Source organism: Chiloscyllium plagiosum, chromosome 4 (assembly GCF_004010195.1).
Source record: "Chiloscyllium plagiosum isolate BGI_BamShark_2017 chromosome 4, ASM401019v2, whole genome shotgun sequence".
In the NCBI taxonomy this organism is placed as follows: Eukaryota; Metazoa; Chordata; class Chondrichthyes; order Orectolobiformes; family Hemiscylliidae; genus Chiloscyllium; species Chiloscyllium plagiosum.
Genome location: NC_057713.1, coordinates 84,485,569 through 84,508,310, shown reverse-complemented (window position 1 = coordinate 84,508,310; position 22,742 = coordinate 84,485,569). Strand labels below are relative to the sequence as shown.

General features: G+C 40.3%; 1 protein-coding gene across 1 annotated transcript in view; it reads right to left on the bottom strand.

The window, feature by feature from the left end:
• Positions 1-22,742, bottom strand: part of LOC122549488 (arf-GAP with SH3 domain, ANK repeat and PH domain-containing protein 1-like) — a 363,467-nt gene that overhangs the window by 202,040 nt on the left and 138,685 nt on the right. The window contains exons 6-8 of the mRNA XM_043689348.1: positions 10,708-10,782; positions 6,385-6,434; positions 1,393-1,522 (exon numbers count right to left, since the gene is read on the bottom strand). Of these exons, the coding sequence (XP_043545283.1) occupies positions 1,393-1,522; positions 6,385-6,434; positions 10,708-10,782 (255 nt within the window). The remainder of the gene's footprint in view (positions 1-1,392; positions 1,523-6,384; positions 6,435-10,707; positions 10,783-22,742) is intronic.

Here is a 22,742-nt window from a genome sequence, read left to right as displayed (position 1 = left end):
TACCCAAAAAAATCTGCAGGTACTGTAAATCAAACAAAACCAGAAATCCTGGAAATGCTCAGCAGGTCAGGCAGCATTTGCAGAGAGATATCAAAGTTAATGTTTTGCATTGAGTGAACCTCCCTCAGAACTAGGTTGCAGGATAAGCGACTCAAGGACAGCATTTCACCTTCAATTAGTAAAACAATAGTATTTACTTCAAAACACATGAATATATCAAGCACCGAAGAGAAGGAATTTCAGAAATAAGCTGATTCAACATTTAAACAGAAATGTCAAAGCGATGTAGCATTAAGTACAAATGAGTTGCAGCAAAATGAGGTGTTATGGGTTTCTAACAATTAACCAAACTAGCTTCTATAAGGATCTATTTTTCACCATTTGCAAAGGTGAACTATAAAACGAAAGTATAACCAGATTTTCCCACTTGGGAATGATTCAGAGAGAGTTTTAAGTCTTCTGTACCTAACAAGTGTCCAGACATTTGTGTTGGAGCCTCAGATAATGGACAAAACTACTGTCCAGATTTCTAATATAGTGATACACAACTGGTAAGCATTCTCCTGCAGGTATGCCCTTTCCTGAATTTTATGCTGCTCTCATGTTTCAGGGATGCAAGCACACCGTTCTCTTAATGCCAGTGATTTGAATTTCTTGCCTTTTTGTATTCACTATCTTAAACATGCTACTTCTCTTAATCTTGCTGCAACCATTCTTTTCTCTGCTTCTCTTTTTCCTCCCTTATATCGCATTTCCTCTCTTTTCTTTGGTGGTACCCAACAAGAGATAATCAGGGAGTGATCTGGACCAAAAGACAGATTGCCTCCCAGGGAGAAAATGAGGAAGGACGTTTAGCCAGGTACAGGAGGTGGAACAAATACACCTGTGAATACAGGCTGGATTAAATAGTAACACTGATCAAAAATAGTCTTTGCAGATCTGGCACAAATCGAGGCTTAAGGTCACCCATTGCAGAATGAAAAGTAAACCAATAAGGTGGGTGAGATCAGCTTGTTGTTCAAAGTTCAAAGTATTATATACAATTAACTAAGTTGGCCAGGGGTTCTGAGGTACCCACCTACTGAATAAAAGTTTTGAAATTACCAAGCAAGGAAAAATCACTACAAAAATCAGGTCAAACATAAAACCAGTAAGTGTGGAAAACCCATCTATAGCATTACCCTAACATCTCAGAGATCTGAAAATGCATCAACTTATACAAAAAGGCCTTTCTCAATCTAAAGATATTGGAAAAATGCTTTTGCATTATAAAACACTAATATGAAAACTTGACAAAGCAATGTACAGGGAAAAGGTTGATGTCGGCTACAAACCCAAATCATATAAAAACTTTTCACACAAAGATCAATTTATATACGTAGACAGTCTAACCTCACACATCTGGAGCTGAAAGACCCGTCGCTCCTTTTCCATTTCTTCTGCTATTTCAGCTCCTGTAATTTCAGTTCGAATCATCCCATGCTGCTTTGCATGTTCCCGTTTCTCTTTTTCAATTTTAGTACTGTAATAGAGGTCACATTTTTTGCAGCAAGTTGCAATATAAAAGAAAGCCTCCAATAAGCCCCTCACCAATCATTTCAGCTTCATTATGTGAAGGTTATGTGCACTGAAGTCAAGTCTGGATTAGTCTTGTTAAACAAAATCTCAAGTAAAAATGAAGAACATTGGATCTTCTGAGACACTCTCGAAGAACCATCAACCACTTTAATTTTACATGTCTCTATGGAATTTAGTATGTGAATTCTGCTGAAAACTCCAAGTATTTCAGTAACCGTTACTCTTGTAGACAATGCTGTAATCTGTATTTATAAATGTTATATTCACATATGCATGATTTTCTGTAAAATCTCCAAAGTGCACTAAGCAGAGATAAAGAGAGACAAGACGACCCACTTTTTAAATTTCTTATTCGAACAATTCATTTTTTAAAAATTGCTTATTGAAAGCAAACTAGGTCTCTTGGAAGAAAGAGGGGTTCAGCAAGGAGAAAACAAAGAAATAACCTAATTAACCACAAAGGGTTAGGCCTCTTGACGTCATAAAATAAATAAAAGGCTAATTAAAACTGCAAATCAGTTGATGTAAATCAAACAGAAACAGAAATTGCTAGAAAAACACAGTAGATCTTGCAACATCTGTGAAAGGAAATCAAAGTTAACATTTCGGGTCTGGTGACCCTTCCTCAGAATTGAAGGCAGTCAGCAATGGTGCAGAGGAGTACAATTGAGTCGTTAACATAAAAAACGAAGAGGTTTGTGTAGAAATGCTAGTCAGAGAATGGGAAGGAAGCAAAAATAACAAGAAGGAATAAGGTTCATAATGTGAGTGGGAAGATGCATAGAGTTTGAAGGCTGAGATTAGAAGAAAATGGCTTTCAGCTACATTTCAGCATAATTTCCATCCAAATATACAAACTAGAAACATCGTTGACTCCATCCCTGATGACATGCCAAAACACACCAGCCTTCCTTTAAAAAGGAGGGACAAATGACAGTTTCAGGCACAGAAGCAGAAAAAGACAAAAGAATCAGCAATACAAATATATCAAAGACTATACAGAACAGCTGCCTTACAATCTGCATTGCATTGGAAATCAACTTAATATACTGCCTTTAATATGGCAGGCTCTTCCGTAAGGTTCAACAGGAACACTATCAGACAAAGTGTGGCACCAAGTTATTTAGACAGTTGACCAAATGTTCGATCAAAGGTGTAGATTGGAAGGGTTATCTTAAAAAGGAAGACAGTAAAGGGTAAGGGGAAAAAATTTCCAGAGCTCAGTACCAAGCCAACTAGAAACAAGGTTGGCAATGGTGTCGTGAAGAAAACGGGATGCCCCAAAGACCAGAATTGCAAAAGGGCAGAGATCACAGGGATGGAGAAGGGTGCACAGAAACATAAAAGATAGGAGCAGGAGGCAGCCATTTAGCCTTTTGAGCCTGCTCCATCATCCAACAGAGTCATAGCTGATCATCCAATGCAAAGTCTAACCCTGCTTTCTCCCCACAACCTTTGACCCCATTCACCCCAAGTGCTATATCTATCCTCCTCGTGAAGAGGTTCAATATTTTGGCATCAACTACTTCCTGTGGTAATGAATTACACAGGTTTACCGCTCTTTGGGTGGTGAAGAAATGTCTCATCTCCATCCGAAACAGTCCACCTCGAATGCTCACACTGTGACTCCAATTCTGTACGCACCCACCATCGGGAGCATTATCCCTGCATCTATCCTGAATAAATCTTGTTAGAATTTTACAAGTCTCGCTGAGATCTCCTCCTCACTCATCTAAACTCCAGCATAAACAGTGCTAACCTAATCAGTCAATCTTTCCACACTTATCAGTCCAGTCATCCTCAGCATCAGCCTGATAAACCTTTGCTGCACTGAAGAGCAAAAGCATCCTTCCCCCTAAAAACAAGATCAAAACTGCACACAATAATCTCGGTGTGGCCTCACCAAGGCCCTGTATAACTGCAACACAGCCCTGCTCCTGTACTTGAAACCACTCGGAACAAAGGTCAGCATACCATTTCCCTTCTTTACTGCCTGCTGCACCTGCATGCCTACTTTCAGCGACTAGAGCACAAGGAGACCCAGATCCCACTGAACACTCCCCTCTCCCAGTTTACAGCCATTCAGGCATCAATCTTCCTTTGCATTTTTGCTTTCAAAGTGAATAACCTTGCATTTATCCAAATACTACTGCATCTACCATTGATTTGTTCACTCACCCAACCTATTGAGATCATGCTAAAGGATCTCTGCATCCTCATCACGTTCACCCTCCTACCCAACTGGGTATCATCTGCAAACTTTGAGATGCTACATTTTGTTCCCTCATCCAAATTATTAATATATATTGTGAATAGTTGGGGCCCTGGCACCGATGCCTATGGCATTCCAGTAGTTACTGCCTGGCAAGTTGAAAAGGACCCATTAACTGTTTACTTTCTGCCAACCAGTTTTCTATCCATCTCAATACACTTCCCCCAATCCCATGCACTTTAATCTTGCGCAATCATTTTATGCGGGATTTTGTCAAATGCATTCTGAATATCCAAATATACTACATCAACTGGCACCCCCTTGTCTACTAGTTATATCTTCATTGAATTCCAACAGATTTGTCAAGCATAATTTCCCCTTCATAAATCCATGCCGACTATGCTACTGCAGTTTTATCTCAGGTTGGAGGAATTACTGTAGTCTTACTATTCCATGGATAACAGAAAATAACTTCTTACAGTTACCAGGGTGGCCAATTATGTACAGTTTTTAAACAAAACTGATCAACCATGTCTCTTAATAAACAACTATTGCTGTTAAAACAAAACATTCAATAAAAATACAAGAATAATTAACCTACTCATTAATACCCAAATGCTTAGCTCTATAAATCATTCCAAAACACACAGATATACACAACAGAGGAAAAAATATTTCTCTCTAGAGATTGACATTCTGGAAAACAAATTTGCCCAATGGTTTATTCATAAATTGTTGAATCGCAGAACCACTACACAGTGTGTAAACAAGCCATTTGGCCCAATGAGTCCACATTGACTCTCCGAACAGCATGCCACACATGATTACAGTGGGGTGAGTCTGTAACTCTACATTTGCCATGGCTAATTCACCTAACCTTCACATCCCTGGACACTGGGCAACTTAGCATGACCAATCCATCTAACTTGCACATTTTTGGACTATGGGAAGAAACCAAAGCATCCAGAGGAAACCACAAGATATTTGCCTGATGCTAGAATTGAACTGAGGTCCTTAACACTGTGAGGCAGCAGTGGAAAAGGCTAAAGAGTACGATTTTATAAAGTCTGTTACTCTTATGATGTTGCACATGCAGTTATCACTGAAGCCTTGAAGGTACAGCTTGCTCAGAGAATATAATTGAGATTTTCTTTTAATCACAAACAAACACATAGGGATCACTCTTGACTGATTTTCAGATATGGGAGATATCAGATAAGTAGCTTGTATGCAAGGAAAGGACAACTACAAGGTCTGAGCAATGATGGCAAGCATGCCAAATGTATTTTCCACCTTGTCTATGTATGACACAAACAGGTGACATGAACAATCAGGGACCTAGCACTGATCTCTGGTATGCCACTGGATGCCAGCCTCCAGTCACACAAACTGGATATCTGGTCAACATGGACAAGTTGGACCGAAGACTAAATTACAAAATGCAGATAGTTGACTTATTCTCACTCCATGGTAGTTAATTTACTGTCAACCAATTACATTGAGCACAAATCACTGAATGCATGATTAAAGCAGGCATTTAAACATTGAAGTATGACTAATTGCAATAAGGTTGACTGCTTTTAAATAGGCCATCTTGAAATCATTGTGACATGCCTTACACTAATAAGCTGTATTCACTATGCTGGCCACCAAACTGTCTTATCCATTTTCATGCATCATAGACATGCATAAAATCTCTGTAGGGAACTTGGCATTCAGCATTTTGTTTGAAAATTACATAGACTCTTATTTCAATCTGTTGACAATGCAGCATAGTACCACTGTGCATCTTGTCTTCTCATGTCCTGTTGTATTCGTTAGAACGGTTTTTAAACATTTCCATTTCATAGTTTGGCTGCATGTCAAAATTCATGGATTTTATCCATGTTGCTGATTTAATAGATATTCATGTTTATGTTGCTGTCTGATAAAGAATTGCTGGAAATAGATAATTCTGGCAGAGGTCTTTTGGTAGGCTGTAAAATCTTGGTCTTCTGTCACAACACTAGATTATTTCATCCCATAAAACTGCTATGCTAAATAGAATTTGATCTAATATCGGTGTTGCTCTCAGTTTTGGTTTGACTGCCGAAGTGCAATACATGCTTTTGCATTTCAGCCTTTGAGAGATATTGAGGAGGGTTGGGTGCAAGGTAGTGTGTTTGAGGAACCAACAAGCAATAGGAGATGGCAGGTTTAACAAGTGATGGCCAATATGGACTGCAATCAAGCCCCGGTGAGATGGTAATCCACCCAGTAAGAGCCAGGGTGGGATGTGATTTATACATTGAGCATGGGAAATGATAAGCTTTCCGAGGTGGGCACTTTCAAGGCAACATACCTCAATTTAACTTCCACTGCGTCTACAACTCTGATGACTTTAAGGATATCCTGGAAGTCACATTCTTTAGTTTGAACAAGACTTCTAAGGAATGGCATATTGAATTTTGCAAGTACCAAGCTTTTGCCTCATTTTTACTAAGTGAGGCAGTCAACTGATATCAGCATAATAAACTTAATATAGTTTGAGAGAATCCAACAAAAAAAAAGCTGAACTCTCATCATGCTTCCTGCCAAACAATAACTGTACTTACAATTTTGTTTCATAATCCTTCCATGCTTTGTCAAAAGGTTTCTTCAGGTCCTGTTTAATACAAATAATATCGAATGATAAATAATTTACCAAATAGGCAGTTTTCAAAAAAAAAAAGTCATTTCTGCAGTACACATGAATAAGGATTAGACAGACCATTTGGGTCATTAGTTCATCCTCCTAAAGAAACAACTGATTTCGGTCTCTAAAATGATATAAGTATTTGCCTCTTGGATCTTAGCCAGATACCTTATCTGAGCATTCATCACAAATTTCCTGATGGAGCTATACTCTCCTTTGCATAGTCCTTTGCACTAAGCATGAATATGCATTGTAGCCCAAGTCATAATGTTTTGCAGTTGCTCAGGAAAGAAAGTCAAAAATTAAGTGCCTGATCAAGCAAGATCCTCTCCTGAAGTTCTGTTGCATACTAGCTTGGTTTTCTGATAAATATCAATACCTTTACTGTTGACCTAATTTGTTCAAGTAAAGCTAATGGAAAGGATCTGTCAATGACCTTTGCACGTATGGGTCCTAAAATGGTTGCATAATGTCACCTAACTCACAACTTCATGATAAATGTCACCAGTATTCAAATCTTTTAAAACATTTAAAAATATTATGAACTTAATGCTTATTTGAAGGAATTCTTTGAAGTTTTGCAGGACAATTTTATTGCTATTAAATAAGGCAGAGTTTAGATTGGATCCAATGTGGTCATTCTACAAAAGGCAACTCCACAAACAGCTCTAAGGAGCTGGACTTACTGGCACATTTCATTCTTTTTTACACACACCACTTGACGCTTTCTCCTGGTTATCTGATCATAGGCTAACCCGTAAGTTGAATGCTCTCAATTTTCCAAGTGGTCAATGGAAAAGGGAACCTAACCAACATCTCGGGGAAGCGTCAGCCTGAACATAAACAAGTGGAAACAATTGGTCTGTCTTGGACACTTTCACATAGGAAAATAGTTTCTTTTACACCTGTTAGCTCCGATTACTTGTAAAGCAGCTCCAGTAAACAATTTATTAAAACTTTAGCTATTCTCACTGTCCACATTCTCCTCCATTCAAAGCAGTCATTTTCAGATTTGGTCCATTGTCAAAAATAAAAGTATGTCATCTTTACACAAGAAACTGCACTCAAGTCCATTTTATTTTCAATGGAAATGAAGGCACAGAAAATTACACGTTGTGCAGCCTGCTTCAACAAGGTGTTTGACTATCCACAGGATTACATAATTACTCATCAGATGCATTTCCTGGTGAAAACTTCAAAGATGTTACTGTTAGCTTTTCTTACAAAAAAAAGAAAAAAATGCTCATCTTTATTTTGGTGTTCAAGCACTTCACTAATAGCTCCCTTGCTAATCTTGTACTGCAAAAACTTATTTTTACTCTCAGCATCCTACATTATACATATTTATTCTTTGTTCCCTGCTCGTCCGAATGCCCCGGTGACATACTTTTACATTAACCTCATTACGGTTCTCCCTCCACTAATATAAAGAAAGTACAAAATAATCAAGGGAAAAAATGGAAGGAACTTGGTGTATTTAATATGGATAGATAGTAATGGGGCATGCTGGACCAGATGGTTTTCACCCCAGAGTTATTAAACATGTAGTCATAATTTTCCAAATTTCTCCAAATTCAGCAACGATGCCTATGGTTTTTACACAAAATAAACCTCAACTCAATTTGAATTGAACGAGGGAGGAAGCTAAGAGTTGACTACAAACCAATTTCTCTGTCTGTTTCTCACTCAGTACAGGCACTGCTTCCAAAGTTGTCATTTAATTTTACTCAAGGTGTTGAATCTTATGAATTGCTGTTTTTCAAATGCACAGAACACTTAAGTAGGAATTTCCAGGCAAGTGGAACAGGTGTCACACACCTGATTTGTGCCTATGGGTGTAGAAGATTGTGGGCACCTTACTAGAATCGGTCATCAGGGATAGTGCAACACAATTAAGCAAATATCAGTTGATCAGGAGAATCAGCATGGATTCGTAACAAGTCGGTTACGTTCATGGAACTGTGCTGACATTGAAGTCAATGCAATGACGAATATGAAAGTGCATACAACTTTTGTCAATGCAAATTTTGAGAAAAAGTTTAAAATCAGGTTCCACATAAGTGATTACAAATGAAGGTACATGAAAGTGGAGGTAATTTTGTGACATGGTTAGTAATTGGTTTGGATGCAGGAGGAGAAAGTGAGGACTGCAGATGCTGGAGATCAGAGCTGAAACTGTGTTGCTGGAAAAGCGCAGGTCAGGCAGCATCCAAGGAACAGGAGAATCGACGTTTCGGGCATAAGCCCTTCTTCAGGAATGAGGAAAGTGTGCCCAGCAAGCTAAGATAAAAGGTAGGGAGGAGGGACTTGGGGGAGGGGCGTTGGAAATGCAATAGGTGGAAGGAGGTCAAGGTGAGGGTGATAGGCCGGAGTGGGGTGGGGGCGGAGAGGTCAGGAAGAAGATTGCATGTTAGGAAGGCCAACTCTACAGATTTCCAAATTTGTCCCTCCAAGATAGGGTGGCATGGTGGCTTAGTGGTTAGCAATGCTGCTTCACTGCATCAGGGACCTCTGTTCGATTCCAACCTTGACTGTTTGTGGGGTTTATACGTTCTCCCCATGCCGGTATAGGTTTCCTCCGGGTGCTCTAGACTCCTCTTGGTGTCCAAAGATGTGCAAATTAGGTAGATTGGCTTTCCATTGTACCCAGAGATGCATAGGATGGGGGCTGGGTAGCCATTGTGGCTGTGGGGTGGCTAGATCTGGGTGAGATACTCAGATGGTCAGTGTGGCCGTGACAGGCCTGATGGTTCTTTCTGCACCTTAGGGATTCTATGAAGTACAGATGACAATAATAAAACCAACATTTATTGCCCAATGGTAGTGCCTCTTGACAAGAGAACAGTTAGCCTCCATGAATCACTAAACCATCAGGTGGTGTTTTATAAATTCTCAAGGATCGGGTTCGCAGGAGAGTAGTCTGACACAGACCAGGAGAAAAGAACTGAGAGACGAGTTTGCTAGAATATAAGTATTTTATTCCCCGCAGTGTCGCCTCAACCAGGTCTCGTACTTACAACGGGTCTGGTTTATACTCACTCTACATGTTACCGGAACTGGGAGCCGTCAGTTCTCGTAGAGCGGTTGCCAACAACCCACGCTCGGCGGTTAAACGTAACCCGGAGCAGACTCTACCGAACTGGGGACTTTCCCAGCTTATATACTCTTTCGAGATCTAAACATTCATGCGAACAACAGGGCAAGTCTCTTTACGAGTTTCAGCTGGAACCAATTAAGCTTGCAACATCCTGTTTGACAGTGTCTGTTCCTTATCAAGGCTGGTAGCATAAACACCATAAGCAACACATTCCATTCCGGCAACATATTCATGCGAACAACAGGGCAAGACTAAGCAACACCTTCCATTCCGGTAACATATTCATGCGAACAACAGGGCAAGACTAAGCAACACATTCCATTCCGGTTACATACAGATAATAAGATCCACACATGTATTGGGACATAATTTTAACCCTTTCACCACAGGTGGAGGGCTAGTTAGGGTAGGAATTTCCAGGAACTTCATTCAACAACTAAATGAAAATATATTTCCAAACCAGGATGATGTCTGACATATTGGAGGTTCCCACAAATATTTTTCGTAGTTTTTTTTAAAAAGGAGATAGATGCATAGATTAAGGAGGTTGTGTTGATAATCGTTGTGGAATTGCTGCAGAGCACCACAAAAGGTAGCACATAAAAGTCACAGCACAATCACAACTCTTATTTTGAGGTGGTCCACTATACTTGTTATTTGAAGCAGTAGGAGAATGAAAGATAATTTCTAGGAACTTAAAGTAAACCTTTATGGGCCGACTTAGCATCAGTGCATTTGGGATCCAACTACAGATATCGTGTTTACGCATTTGCCATGATTAGTAGTAAATAGGGGATCAGTAACTAAAGAAAACTTTCAAATGTTTACACAAGTTGAGTAGCTTCACAATACAGACTTTACAAGATACATATGGTCATCCTGGTCTGCTCACTTCAAACCTTTTAAACTAAGCAGGGTCTTTGCATTCATTGACCAATAATCTTACCAAAGATTTTTTTCCTGTTATACATATAGCACCACACTGACTAAAAATTAGCTTTTTCCCTTGGTGAAAAACTCGGTGATGACATCATCTTCAAAGGTACAATGTTATTTGGCACGGAGGTATCTGATTCCCTATGCAAATATCAACTTCCTTATCTTTTGCATTTACATCAAAAATGGTCACCAAATCCAAATACTTACCCCCTTGACGTCTTTCAGATCTCCCTTCAATAGTGAATCCAAAGTGAAGATGACATTATGACTAAGATTCTGCAGCTGAAAATTGCATATAGACAAAGACAAAATAAGTATACAGTTTGACAATTTGCTCTGCACAGTTGATCAACCATTACACTCTACTGTAAAATAGTGCAACAGGTTGTTACTGCAAGGCTGCAATGAGTGATTTCTTAATGTTCTTGCCAGTCAAATACGGATTTTTGTTTTCTCTATGTTATTAATTATTAGCAAATTTGAAATATATTAGCTCATACAACAATGCTGATCTGCCACAACCCTGAGATACATAACACTGCATGGACCTATTTTATGAAAAAGACAATATATTAAAAATGTCAGGCAGCACAACTTTAGATGCACCTTCATTTGTTCAGACATGCAGTTTTGAAAAAAATGAACTATTTGTAGTTCATTACGAGCATGTCTCTATTTGCAGCAGAAATCAGTACTTGACATACATGTTAATGGACCACGTGACCTCAAAAAGGTTAGTAGGTGAAGGGGTGAGGTTGCATTAACTTGATCTCCATGTCCATCATAGCTACAAGATATAACATGAACATATCCCAGCGAAGGGAGAGACATTGACAGGGTAAACAATGAATCACACTATGGGGAAAACACTTCATTCAATAGTGGTTCAAAATTACTACTACATTCCTCCAAAAAGGTAAATTACAGTCAAACATTTCAAAATCAGGTTACACAACATAAGCAATAAATATTTTGTCATTCCCAAATGTAAATTATATTTTGTGCACAATGTAACTGTATAGTAAATTCCTAAAGTCTAACATTTGATATGTGGGAAATGCATGATAAAAGATATTCTGGGTTTCAAAGTATTCTGGATGAGTATATGTCTACTGAATGTCACAATACAATGTTATCAAAGCAGAAGTAAACTAAAGTCAGGGGCCATCTCAACACTCTTCAGCAAAACAATGTTGCTGGAAAGATATCTTGCAGCAGTCACCGTTTTCATAAGGAGAAAGTGATATAAAGAAGGAAATAGTTAACCATGTGGGTGGGTCAGTGAGAGATCTGGCAACTGTTAATTACTGTGTTAGAAATCCAAGGTCCCAGATTAATAAACCCAGGGAACATTAATACAAATACCACCATGGCATTTTGAGAATTTGAATTTAATTATAAAGGTAACATAAGCAAAACAAAACATTACATCAATCAGGCATCCAGTTAAAAACCCAACTGGTTCACTGATGCTTTAAGAGCAGGAAATCTTACAGACTTAAGAACAAACTGTCACTGACCCAATCCACTACCACTAGCCGTCCTCACTTAAGTATACTGCAATATAAAATATTAAAGATCCTGATCATGGTGAAGCATTTTTGTCCTAATTAACCAAGATATGGAGATAAAATAAAGGCAAATATAGAAATGGCACATGAAGACAGCTGCACTTGAGAACAGCAAGCCAAGAAATCACAGAGCAGAAAAGCAGTTGCAAGAAGTTTGTAATACTGGTTGCAGTAGAAGACAGCTTATAGGAGAGATGAACTTAGTGAGAAGTTGAGTAAAACTTATGATCAGAATATGACATATCTTGAATGTGCTTTGAGACTTCAGTCTAAAGAATTGAAATTTGGTGCACTTGAGATACTGAGGAAATACTGGACTTTTGTTCAAAAAAAAAGGACAGTTTTCTTTAAAAAGTTACTGTAAATTGTGTAGCTTAAATTGACTTTTCATTTAATGGAAGTCACATGCCTGACCATACAGGATTCAAGACTGGCTATTTGATGTTGCTCAAGTATTTAATTTGGGGTGTAGCCTATCAAGAGATAAGACACCCAATTCAGCCTTTTGCAGCTTTGTGAGAAATGCTCAAGCATTCCTTCTGAGAGGTTAAAACTGAAACAAGCTATTCTTCCTGAAAAGCTTTTAGAAGACATCCTCTCCATATCTCCTGAACAAACTGTACATGAAGATTTTCCAGGAACAATTGCATGGGGCTAGTGACATTTGCCAACATGAGCAAAGACATCAGAGTGAAAGTTATCTGGATCATTTCCTATTTTATCCCTTAATTCTCCAATAGTTTGGCCAAAATGATTTACTTTTTAAAATTTAATTTCTCCAAAAAAAACTAATTTTATTTCTCTTTAACAGCTGCATTGTTGTGTTACTTACAAGATATTTAGAAGTGCAATAAATTTCACAAACAAATTAGCCTGAAGACTGTCTCCATGCAAGCAGCATTTGTAATAGGTGGATGAATTAACTATACAAAGTTATTAATAGATACATTATAATTGGGATCACAGAGACCTGGTTCCAGGGTGACTAAGGATGGGAACACAACATCCAGGGTTATTCAATTTTCAGGAAAGACAAACAGAAAGAAAAAAGGAGGTAGGGTAACATTGTTGTTTAAGGAGGAGATTAACACAATCGTAACAGGAGGACGCAAGCCTGGACGACGTGGAATCTATATGAGTGGAGCTGCAGAACACCCAAGGACAAAGAAAAAGCATTAGTGGGAGTTGTGTACATGCCACAAACAGTAGTTATGTTGGGAACTAGATCAAACAGGAAATTAGAAATGCAGGCAGTAAGGGAACAGCAATTATTATGGGTGACTTCAATCTACATACTGATTGGACAAACCAATTTGGCAGCAATGCGATGGAAGAGGATTTCCTGGAATGCATGACAGATGGTTTCCTCAACCAAAATGTCGAGGAACCATCGAGAGAGCAAACCATTTTTAGACCGAGTATTATGTAATGAGAGAGAATTAATTAGCAACATTGTGGTGCGAGCTCCTTTGTGAAAGAGCAACCATAACGATAGAACTCTTCATTAATATGGAGAGAGATAAAACTAAATCTGAAACTCAGGTTCTGAACTTAAAGAAATCTAACTTTGATGGTATAAGACATGCATTGGCGAGGGTAAACTGGCCAAGGTTACTTAATGAGTTGACAGTGGATAGGCAATGGTAGACATTTAAAGAACACATGGATGAACTTCAATTGTACATCCCTGTGTGGCATAAGAGTAAAACAGGGAAGGTGGCTCAACCATGGGAAATCAGGGAAAGCATTAAAGCCAAAGAGGATGCATATAAATTGGCCAGAAAAAGCAGCAAACCAGAGGTCTGAGAAAAATTTAAAATTCAGTGAAGGGTGAAGGTTTAATTCAGAAAAGGAAAAATAGAACATGAAACTAAGTGGTGGAAAACAAAAACCAACTGCAAAAGCTTCTATAGACATAAGAGGAGAAAAGAAAACTGAAGAAGAAAGTCCCATGCAGTTAGAATCAAGTAAATTTATAATGAACAAAAAAAATTTGGCAGACCAGGCAAACAAATAGTATGGATCGGTCTTCACGAATGACAACACAATAATCTGAAGAGAGAGCGAGCGCGAGACGAATGATAGGCCAGTTAGCCTGACATCAGTGGTGGGGAAAATGCTGGAGTCAATCATTAAGGATGTAATGACTGAGCATTTGGAAAGTGGAGAGAGAACTAGTTGACAGACAGGAAGCAGAGACCTGGAATAAACAGCTCCTTGGAGTGGCAGGCAGTGATGAACGGGGTGCCACAGAGTTCAGTGCTGGGACCTCAGCTGTTTACTGTATACATTAATAAGTGGGACAAAGGCATTGAATGCCATAATCTCCAAATTTACAGATGAATCTAAGTGGATGGCAGTGTCTGCTGTGAGGAGGATGCTAAGAGAATGCAGGGTGACTTGGACAGGCTGGCTGAGTGGGCGAATACTTGGCAAATGCAAAATAATGTGGATACAGTGTGGTTATACATTTTGGTCACAAAAGGGAGATTATCTGAATAGTGACAGCTTAGGAAATGAGAGGTGTAATGAGATCTGTGTGTCATGGTGCAACAGTCACGGAAGGTTGGCATGCAGTTGCAGCTGGCAATGAGGAAAACTAAAGGCATCCTCTCCTTCATAACAAGAGGATGTGAGTATTGGAGCAAGGATGTCATGCTGCAGTTATACAGGGCCTTCGTGAGGCCATATCTTGAGTATTGTGCGCAGTTCTGGTCTCATCGGAGGAAAGACACTCGCTATTGAGGATGTCCAGCAAAGGTTCACCAGACTAATTCCCAGGATAGCAGGACTGACAGGAGGAAAGACTGGATCGAATGGGCTTGTATTTGCTGGAATTTGGAATAATTGGGGGGTGGGGAATCTCAGAAAATCCTGATGAATTGGACAGGCTAGACATGAGAGGAATGCTCCCAATTTCAGGCAAGTCCAGAACTAAGGGTTACAGTCAAAGAATAAGGGGTAAGACTTTCAGGACTGAGAATTTCTTCACTGTTGTGAAACTGTTGGGGCCTGTTCATTAGATGTATCCAAGAGGGAGCTGGACATGGCCCTTGCAGCTAAACGGATCAAGGAGTATGGGGAGAGGACGGGAATAGAATGCACGATCGACTATTGTTGTATTGCATGGTGGCGCAGACACAAGGGCCAAACAGTCTACTCCTGCACCTATTTATGTTTCCATGTTAAGATAAGCATCTATAATTTAATACTTCAACTGTATTGATCGGTTTTGCATCTGTGAAATAAGTCTAGTTTTGATATTATTCATGGGGAGGAGACAGCCTTGTGTTATTATCCTAGATTATTAATCCAGAGATGCAAGTCATATTCTGAGATTGGAAGCTCATATCCAACCACGGCAGAAAAAGTCTGCGAATTCAATCAAAACTTGGAATTAAGAGCATAATGACGACCATGACTACTGCTGATGGTCAGAAAACTTCTTTGTTCTTACCTGGTCTGATCTATGATTCCACACACAGTGACTCTTAACTGTCTTCTGGAAGATTAGGGATGCTTGCCTATCCAGTGACGCCATATCGCATGAGTTAATTGTTGTTAATAAAATTAGTGCATTTTAGAAACTAGGTTGATTGGATCTTTTTACTCTGAACCAAATAAGCCATTTAAGTGGCCTTATCAGCAACTGTGTAATAAATCTAAGAATTATCCTATGACCCATGGAATAAGTGAGACTAGAGAGAAACAATGCAATCCCCTGACCTTGGCTGCAACAATACACAGAAAGGATTTCACATAGGATATTAATATGGTCCCAGCTGATGTTAATACTGGACAAGTCAAAATCTGGAGTAAAACCTGGGTTGATGAACCCTAAATTTTAGATTTACAATTTTGATACCATTACAGTCAGCCAACGAACATATTCACAAAAGGCTGCCAAAATATTTTTTATCAGCCTTCCACCGAAGGAGAAAAGTTCCAGGGACTAATCATCTACATTCTACAGTAAGGAAGTGGCCCTGGAAACAGCGGATGCACTGATGATCATCTTCCAAGACTCTTTAGACTGAAAAGTTCCTGCAGAGTGGGGATAGTTACTGCAACCACACTACTTAAAAAGGGAGGTCAAGAGAAAACGGAATTATAAACCAGTGAATCTGACATCAGTAGTGGGGAAGATACGAAATCCATTATCAAGGATTTAATAGTAGATCACTTCGAAACCAGTGATAAAAATCAGACACAGTCAGCATCGGTTTACAAAAGATAAATCATGCTTGACAAATCTACTGGAATTCTTCAAAGATTTACTAGTAAAGTTGGTCAGTGGAGCCACCGAATCTGGTTTATTGGGACCATCAGAAAGCTTTCAACAAAGGCTCACCTAAGAGATTAATGTGTAAAATTAAAATACATTGAGATAGATAAAAAATTGGTTAGCATACAGGAAACAAAGTAGGAATAAATGGGCCTTTCCCTGAATAACAGGCATTGACTAGTGGGATATAGTAAGGATCAGCATTAGGACGCCAGCTATTCACAATATATGTTAATGATTTAGATGAAGGTACTAAATGTAATATCTCAATTTGTAGACAACACAAAGGGTGAGTTATGAGGAAGATGCAATGACGTTGCAGTGTAATTTGGGTAAGCTCAATGAATGGGGAACTGCATGGCAGACAGAGTGTATTGTGGATCAATGAGAGATCATCTACATGCAAGCAAAAATAAAGAGGCAGATAATTTGAAAGGCTGCAAATTGAGGAGGGAATGCTCACTACTTGCTGAAAGCAGTAATGCAGACAGAGCAGGTAAAAAAAGGCAGCAAACTATATGTTGGCCTTCATAGTGAGAGGATTCAAGTACTGGAACAAGAATGCCTTTCTGCAAATATGCAGGGTACTGGTGAGGCCACATCTGGAATATTATGCAGAGTTTGGTCTCCTTACTGGAGGAAGGATGCTTTTGTTGTAGACGCCTTGCAGTCCAGGTTTACCAAATTGATTCCTAATATGCTGAAAAATGTGTTGCTGGAAAAGCACAGCAGGTCAGGCAGCATCAAAGGAGGAGAATCAACGTTTGGGGCATAAGCCCTTCAGGAATGAGGAGGGTGTGCCAAGCAGGCTAAGATAAAAGGTAGGGAGGAGGGACTTGGGGGAGGGGCATTGGGAATGCGATAGGTGGAAAGAGGTTAAGGTGAGGGTGATAGGCCGGAGAGGAGGTGGGAGCGGAGAGGTCGGGAAGATGATTGCAGGTCAAGAAAGCGGTGCCGAGTCAGAGGGTTGGGACAGAGATAAGGAGGGGGGGGGAAAGAGAGGGGAGGAGAGGGAAATGAGGAAGCTGGAGAAATCTGCATTCATCCCTTGTGGTTGGAGGTTTCCTAGGTGGAAGATGAGGCGCTCTTCCTCCAGGCGTCGTGTTGCCATGGTCTGGTGATGGAGGTGGTCAAGGACCTGCATGTCCTTGGCGGAGTGGGAGGGGGAGTTAAAGTGTTCAGCCACAGTGCGATTGGGTTGGTTGGTGCGGGTGTCCCAGAGGTGTTCTCTGAAACGTTCCGCAAGTAGATGGGCTGTCTCCCCAATGTAGAGGAGGCCACATCGGGTGCAGCGGATGCAGTAAATGATGTGTGTGGAGGTGCAGGTGAATTTGTGACGGATATGGAAGGATCCCTTAGGGCCCTGGAGGGAAGTGGGGGGGGGAGGGGGGAAAGAGAAGGTGTGGGCACAAGTTTTGCATTTCTTGCGGTTGCAGGGGAAGGTTCGAGCAGTGGAGGTTGGGTTGGTGGGGGGTGTGGACCTGACAAGGGAGTCGCAGAGGGCGTGGTCTTTCCAGAACGCTGATAGGGGAGGGGAGGGAAATATATCCTTGGTGGCGGGGTCTGTTTGGAGGTGGCGGAAATGACAAAGGATGACACGATATATCTGGAGGTTGGTGGGGTGGTAGGTGAGGACCAGTGGGGTTCTGTCCTGGTGGCAATTGGAGGGGTGGGGTTCAAGTGCGGAGGAGCAGGAAGGAGGGGATGCGGTGGAGAGCATATTCAATCACGTCTGAGGGGAAATTGCGATCTTTGATTCCTAATTTGGCCTAACCAACATGATGAGAGACTGAGTCAAATATAATTGTATCCTCTGGAGTTAAGAACAAAGGGGGGGTGGGGGGACTCACTCAAATCTTCTAAATAAGAGGACTAAATAGGGAATATCCTTCCTGCATCTAACCTATGTGGGAGAGTCCAGAACCTTGAGATTAGAAGAAATTCTTTCACGCAGAGAATGGGGAGCCTGAGAAATTCACCAAAGAAACTGGTCGTGACTAAAATGTTGCATTTTCAAGCGTTAGATGTAGCTCTTGAAACTAAAGGAGTCAAGGAATATGAAAGGAAGGTGGTATGGGGTATCAAGCTTGAATGATCAGTCATGGTATACTCACTGGTGGAACAGGCTCAAGGTTTGTTAAACATGGAAACAAAGATTCAAAGTTTACTACATTTACTAAAAATTAACAAAACTATTGGAAAGACCTCATCATGAATAGGAAAGAGGTTCTACTCATGATCCAAGCAACATCCTTCAGAGCATCAATCCAAGTATCAGTCCACTAAATTCCTACTCAAGTAAGGTTGTTAAAAGCATTTCCTGTGCAATCATGTGATTCCCTCCATTATTGTGCTGCCTATCCCCTAGATAAGCTAACTTACTGACTTCTCATTAGGGAAAACTCAGAGCTTTTCCAGCCCTATCTACTTAGACTACTAAAGAGCTCAAGATCTCTTTTGAGTTCTAATAGCCTGGAAACTGCCAAAACTAAACTGCTCTCCTCTTGATTATGGATAATTTCTCTTCAAACTAGACCTGCTTGTGGCCCCTCACCAACTGTCTTTCTCGAAGTCAAACAATTTCTTAAACAATTATGCAATTTCTCTTAACTCGTCATTTAGCTCATACATATACACATATACATGAGATGATTTCTTGGTAATGCTATCTGTACCCACTGCTTTGGAAAAAATGCATTTCTTAACCTTCAGTCACTTTCACAGAATTAAAAACTCAATCTAATTACCTCTATAATTTAAGTTCCCAAATAGCATAATATAAATCTTTATCACAATAATAAATAGAAGTCAGTAGAGAATGTATATTGAAGAAACAGAATTAAATGTTTAAATAGTTCCTAATTCAAATGGGGTAAATTCTAGCTCAAGGAAGAAATTATTGATGCTTTGATTCATTCCAACTTGCGGATCCTTTCAGAGAATACCCACACCAACCAACCCCATTGCTGAACACTTCAACTTCCACATCCCACTTTACCAAGGACATGCAGGTGCTAGGCCTCCTCCATCACCAAACTCCAAACACCCAATGCCTAGAGGAAGAACACTTCATCTTCTGCCTTGGGACCCTGCAATCTCATGGGATTCATATGGATTTCTCCAGCTTCCCACCACACCATCCCCTCCCCCCACGACCTTATCCCAGTCACAAGCCTCCAACCCAGCACTCCCCTTGACCTGTCCATAGTCTTTCTCTTATCTGCTCCACCCTCCTCTCCGACTTATCACCTTCTTTCACCCACCTTCATCTACTACGGCATTCTCGGCTACGTTCCCACCAGCCGCAGCCCCCCCTCATTTTTCCCTCAGCCCCGTGGCCCACACGGCTCATTCCTGATGAAGGGCTTATGCCCGAAATGTAGATTCTCCTGCTCCTCAGATGCTGCCTGACCTGCTGTGCTTTTCCAGCATCACACACTCGATTCTGATCTCCAGCATCTGCAATCCTCACTTTCTCCTGGTGGCTCAAAGTATGCTTAACTTGAACATTTAATTAAAACTTTCATTTCAACTTAATTAAACCTTCATTGGTGATAGAATAAACACACTTTAGTAGAATTCTTAAAAGTTTAAAGACAAGCTGCATTTGTATAGCATCTTTAACATAGTAAGGCTCCAAACATACCTCATTATTAAACGAAATCCCAAAGCTACCCAAGGTAAAATTAAAGCAAAATATCTAAAGATTGGTCAAGGAAATTGTTCTTGAAAACAGATCGTTTATGCCACACATCCCAATAAAGAAGGTGCAAGCCAACCAAGAGCTAACAAGCTCCGTTGCACCACCGAGATATTAGTCTGGAGCTCTGCATTTGCTTGTTCAAGACCTTTTTCTAAATGAGGGGTTTCTAGCTGTACCACCCATTCAGATGGCAAGTTCCAGAGCTCAATACCATTTGGGTAACAGAAACTCTTCCCCAAGCCTCTCACGGATTACTTTAATCGGATGCTTGCTCATTATTTACCTTACTAATCAAAGAAATATGTCGTCCCTATGCACTCCATCTGGGTCACTCAATTATCTACATCTCTAACTCATTTTTATTTCACTCCTATATTGCAAGAAAACAACCCCCATCTATCTCCTCTTTCCTCAAACCTAAAATTCTCCATTCCTGGGAATGTGTGTGTAAATCTCCTTTTCACCTTCTGTGGTATGATAGTTTGCCCTTGTAATTCGATTAGATTACATTACATTACAGTGTGGAAACAGGCCCTTCGGCCCAACAAGGCCACACCGACCTGCCGAAGCAAAACCCACCCATACCCCTACATTTACCCCCTACCTAACACTATGGGCAATTTAGCATGGCCAATTCACCTGACCTGCACATCTTTGGACTGTGGGAGGAAACCGGAGCACCCGGAGGAAACCCACGCAGACACGGGGAGAATGTGCAAACTCCACAGAGTCAGTCGCCTGAGGCAGGAATTGAACCCGGATCTCCGGCGCTGTGAGGCAGCAGTGCTAACCACTGTGCCACCGTGCCGCCCACAGAGACTAGAACTGATTGAAAAAAGTATTGTTTATTCATGGCAAATTAGTACTGTTGGTTAAGCCAACATTTTTAGCCCATCCTTAATTGCCCTCAAAACAGGGCAGTGAGCTGCCAATTTGAGCTGCTGCAGTCCTTGGGTTACTGTTAGGACAACAGTTTCATGGTTTTGACCCAACGACACTGACGGAACAGGTATATAGTTCCAAGTCAGGTCGAAGCGTGGGTTAGAGAAAAAAAAAACTTGCAGACGGTGGTCCTCTAATGCATCCGCAATACTTTCATCCTACATGGCGGTAAAACCCAGGTATTTGGAAGATGCTGTCAAAGAAATATTATCTCTGACTGCTCAGCTCAAGAATGCACTTCATAAAAAGGATGGTGGAAACAAGGTAAAGAATTTCAAAAGCTCAACAAATATTGAAGAACAATTTGCTTGGTTATAAGGAAAACGAGTAGGGCTAAATTGAAGATTTAGCCGAGACTGCAAATTGCACAGATGGTTGAATAACTTTCTGTTCTAATTCCTTATGAGGGTGGGCTTATTAGGAAGGTTGTAGAGAATAGCAGTTACAACATTAAATGCACTGGGATTCAACTACAAAGAACGTTATAAGCATCTAAACCTTACCAAACAAAAAAGGTGTACAAGTGGAGATGTGGTAAAAATCTTTAAAATAATTAAAAATAGATGTAAGACAACACTCTGATATGGTAGCTGATTTGGAGTGAACTTCAGTGTCATACAAAGCTGCACTGATACTTGTAGGGAAGGAGAACTGAAGGAACTTAAGTTATTCGTTGTTAATGATGTGGATGTCGCTCCGGTATTTGTTGCCCATTCAAAAATGAATTTACCCAGCCATTTCAAAAGGGTGATTAAGGGTCAATCAAAATCATTACATATATGGAGTCAAATACAGCCAACCAAGTAAAGAATGACAGATTTCCTTTCCTTACAAAGGCATTAGTGAACCAGATGTATTTTTCATAACAATGATACCTCCATTGTCATTATTATGGAGATTAGCTTTACATTCAAAATTTTTCATTCATTTATTTAAATTCCACCAGCTCCCAAGACAGGATTTGAACCCATGTCCAGAGAGCATTAGCCTAGGCCTCTGGCCCTTTGGTCCAGCGCCATTACCACTACATTGTGGTCTCCTATTTAAGAAATTACCATTGATGGGGATATCAGCAGATATATGCTCAGTTTCTAGTATTTTATTAGAGAATAAAAACTTGTTAACTTTACATGGATTATGGAGTCTGTGAAAACATGCGACAAAACAAACCATATAGCACAAGAAGCATTTATTTACTAAAATCACATACTACCATTGCTGAAATCCCAACTAACTATATCCTAGTGGCCACCACTGACCATAAATTGAACTGCCCACATAAATACTGTGGCTACAACAGCAGTTCAAATGGTAGGAATTCTATTACAATTACACCCTCTCCTCACCCCCTTGCAAAACATTGCAGGAGCTTTGGGTTTTTGCAACAGCATCTCAAAAACCCACAACCTCTCCCACCTAGAAGAACCACGGCAGCAGATGCGTGGGTATACAATCACCTGCAAGTCCCAACCATAGCACGCTTCATCCTGTGGATTTCAATTGCTATTCTTGCAAAGTTGCTGGGTCAAAACCCCACAAAATCTGAAAATGTGTTGCTGGAAAAGCACAGCAGGTCAGGCAGCATCCAAGGAGCAGGAAAATCGACGTTTCGGGCATAAGCCCTTCTTCAGGAATGAGGAAAGTATGCCAAGCAGGCTAAGATAAAAGGTAGGGAGGAGGGACTTGGGGGAAGGGGCGTTGGGAATGCGATAGGTGGAAGGAGGTTAAGGTGAGGGTGATA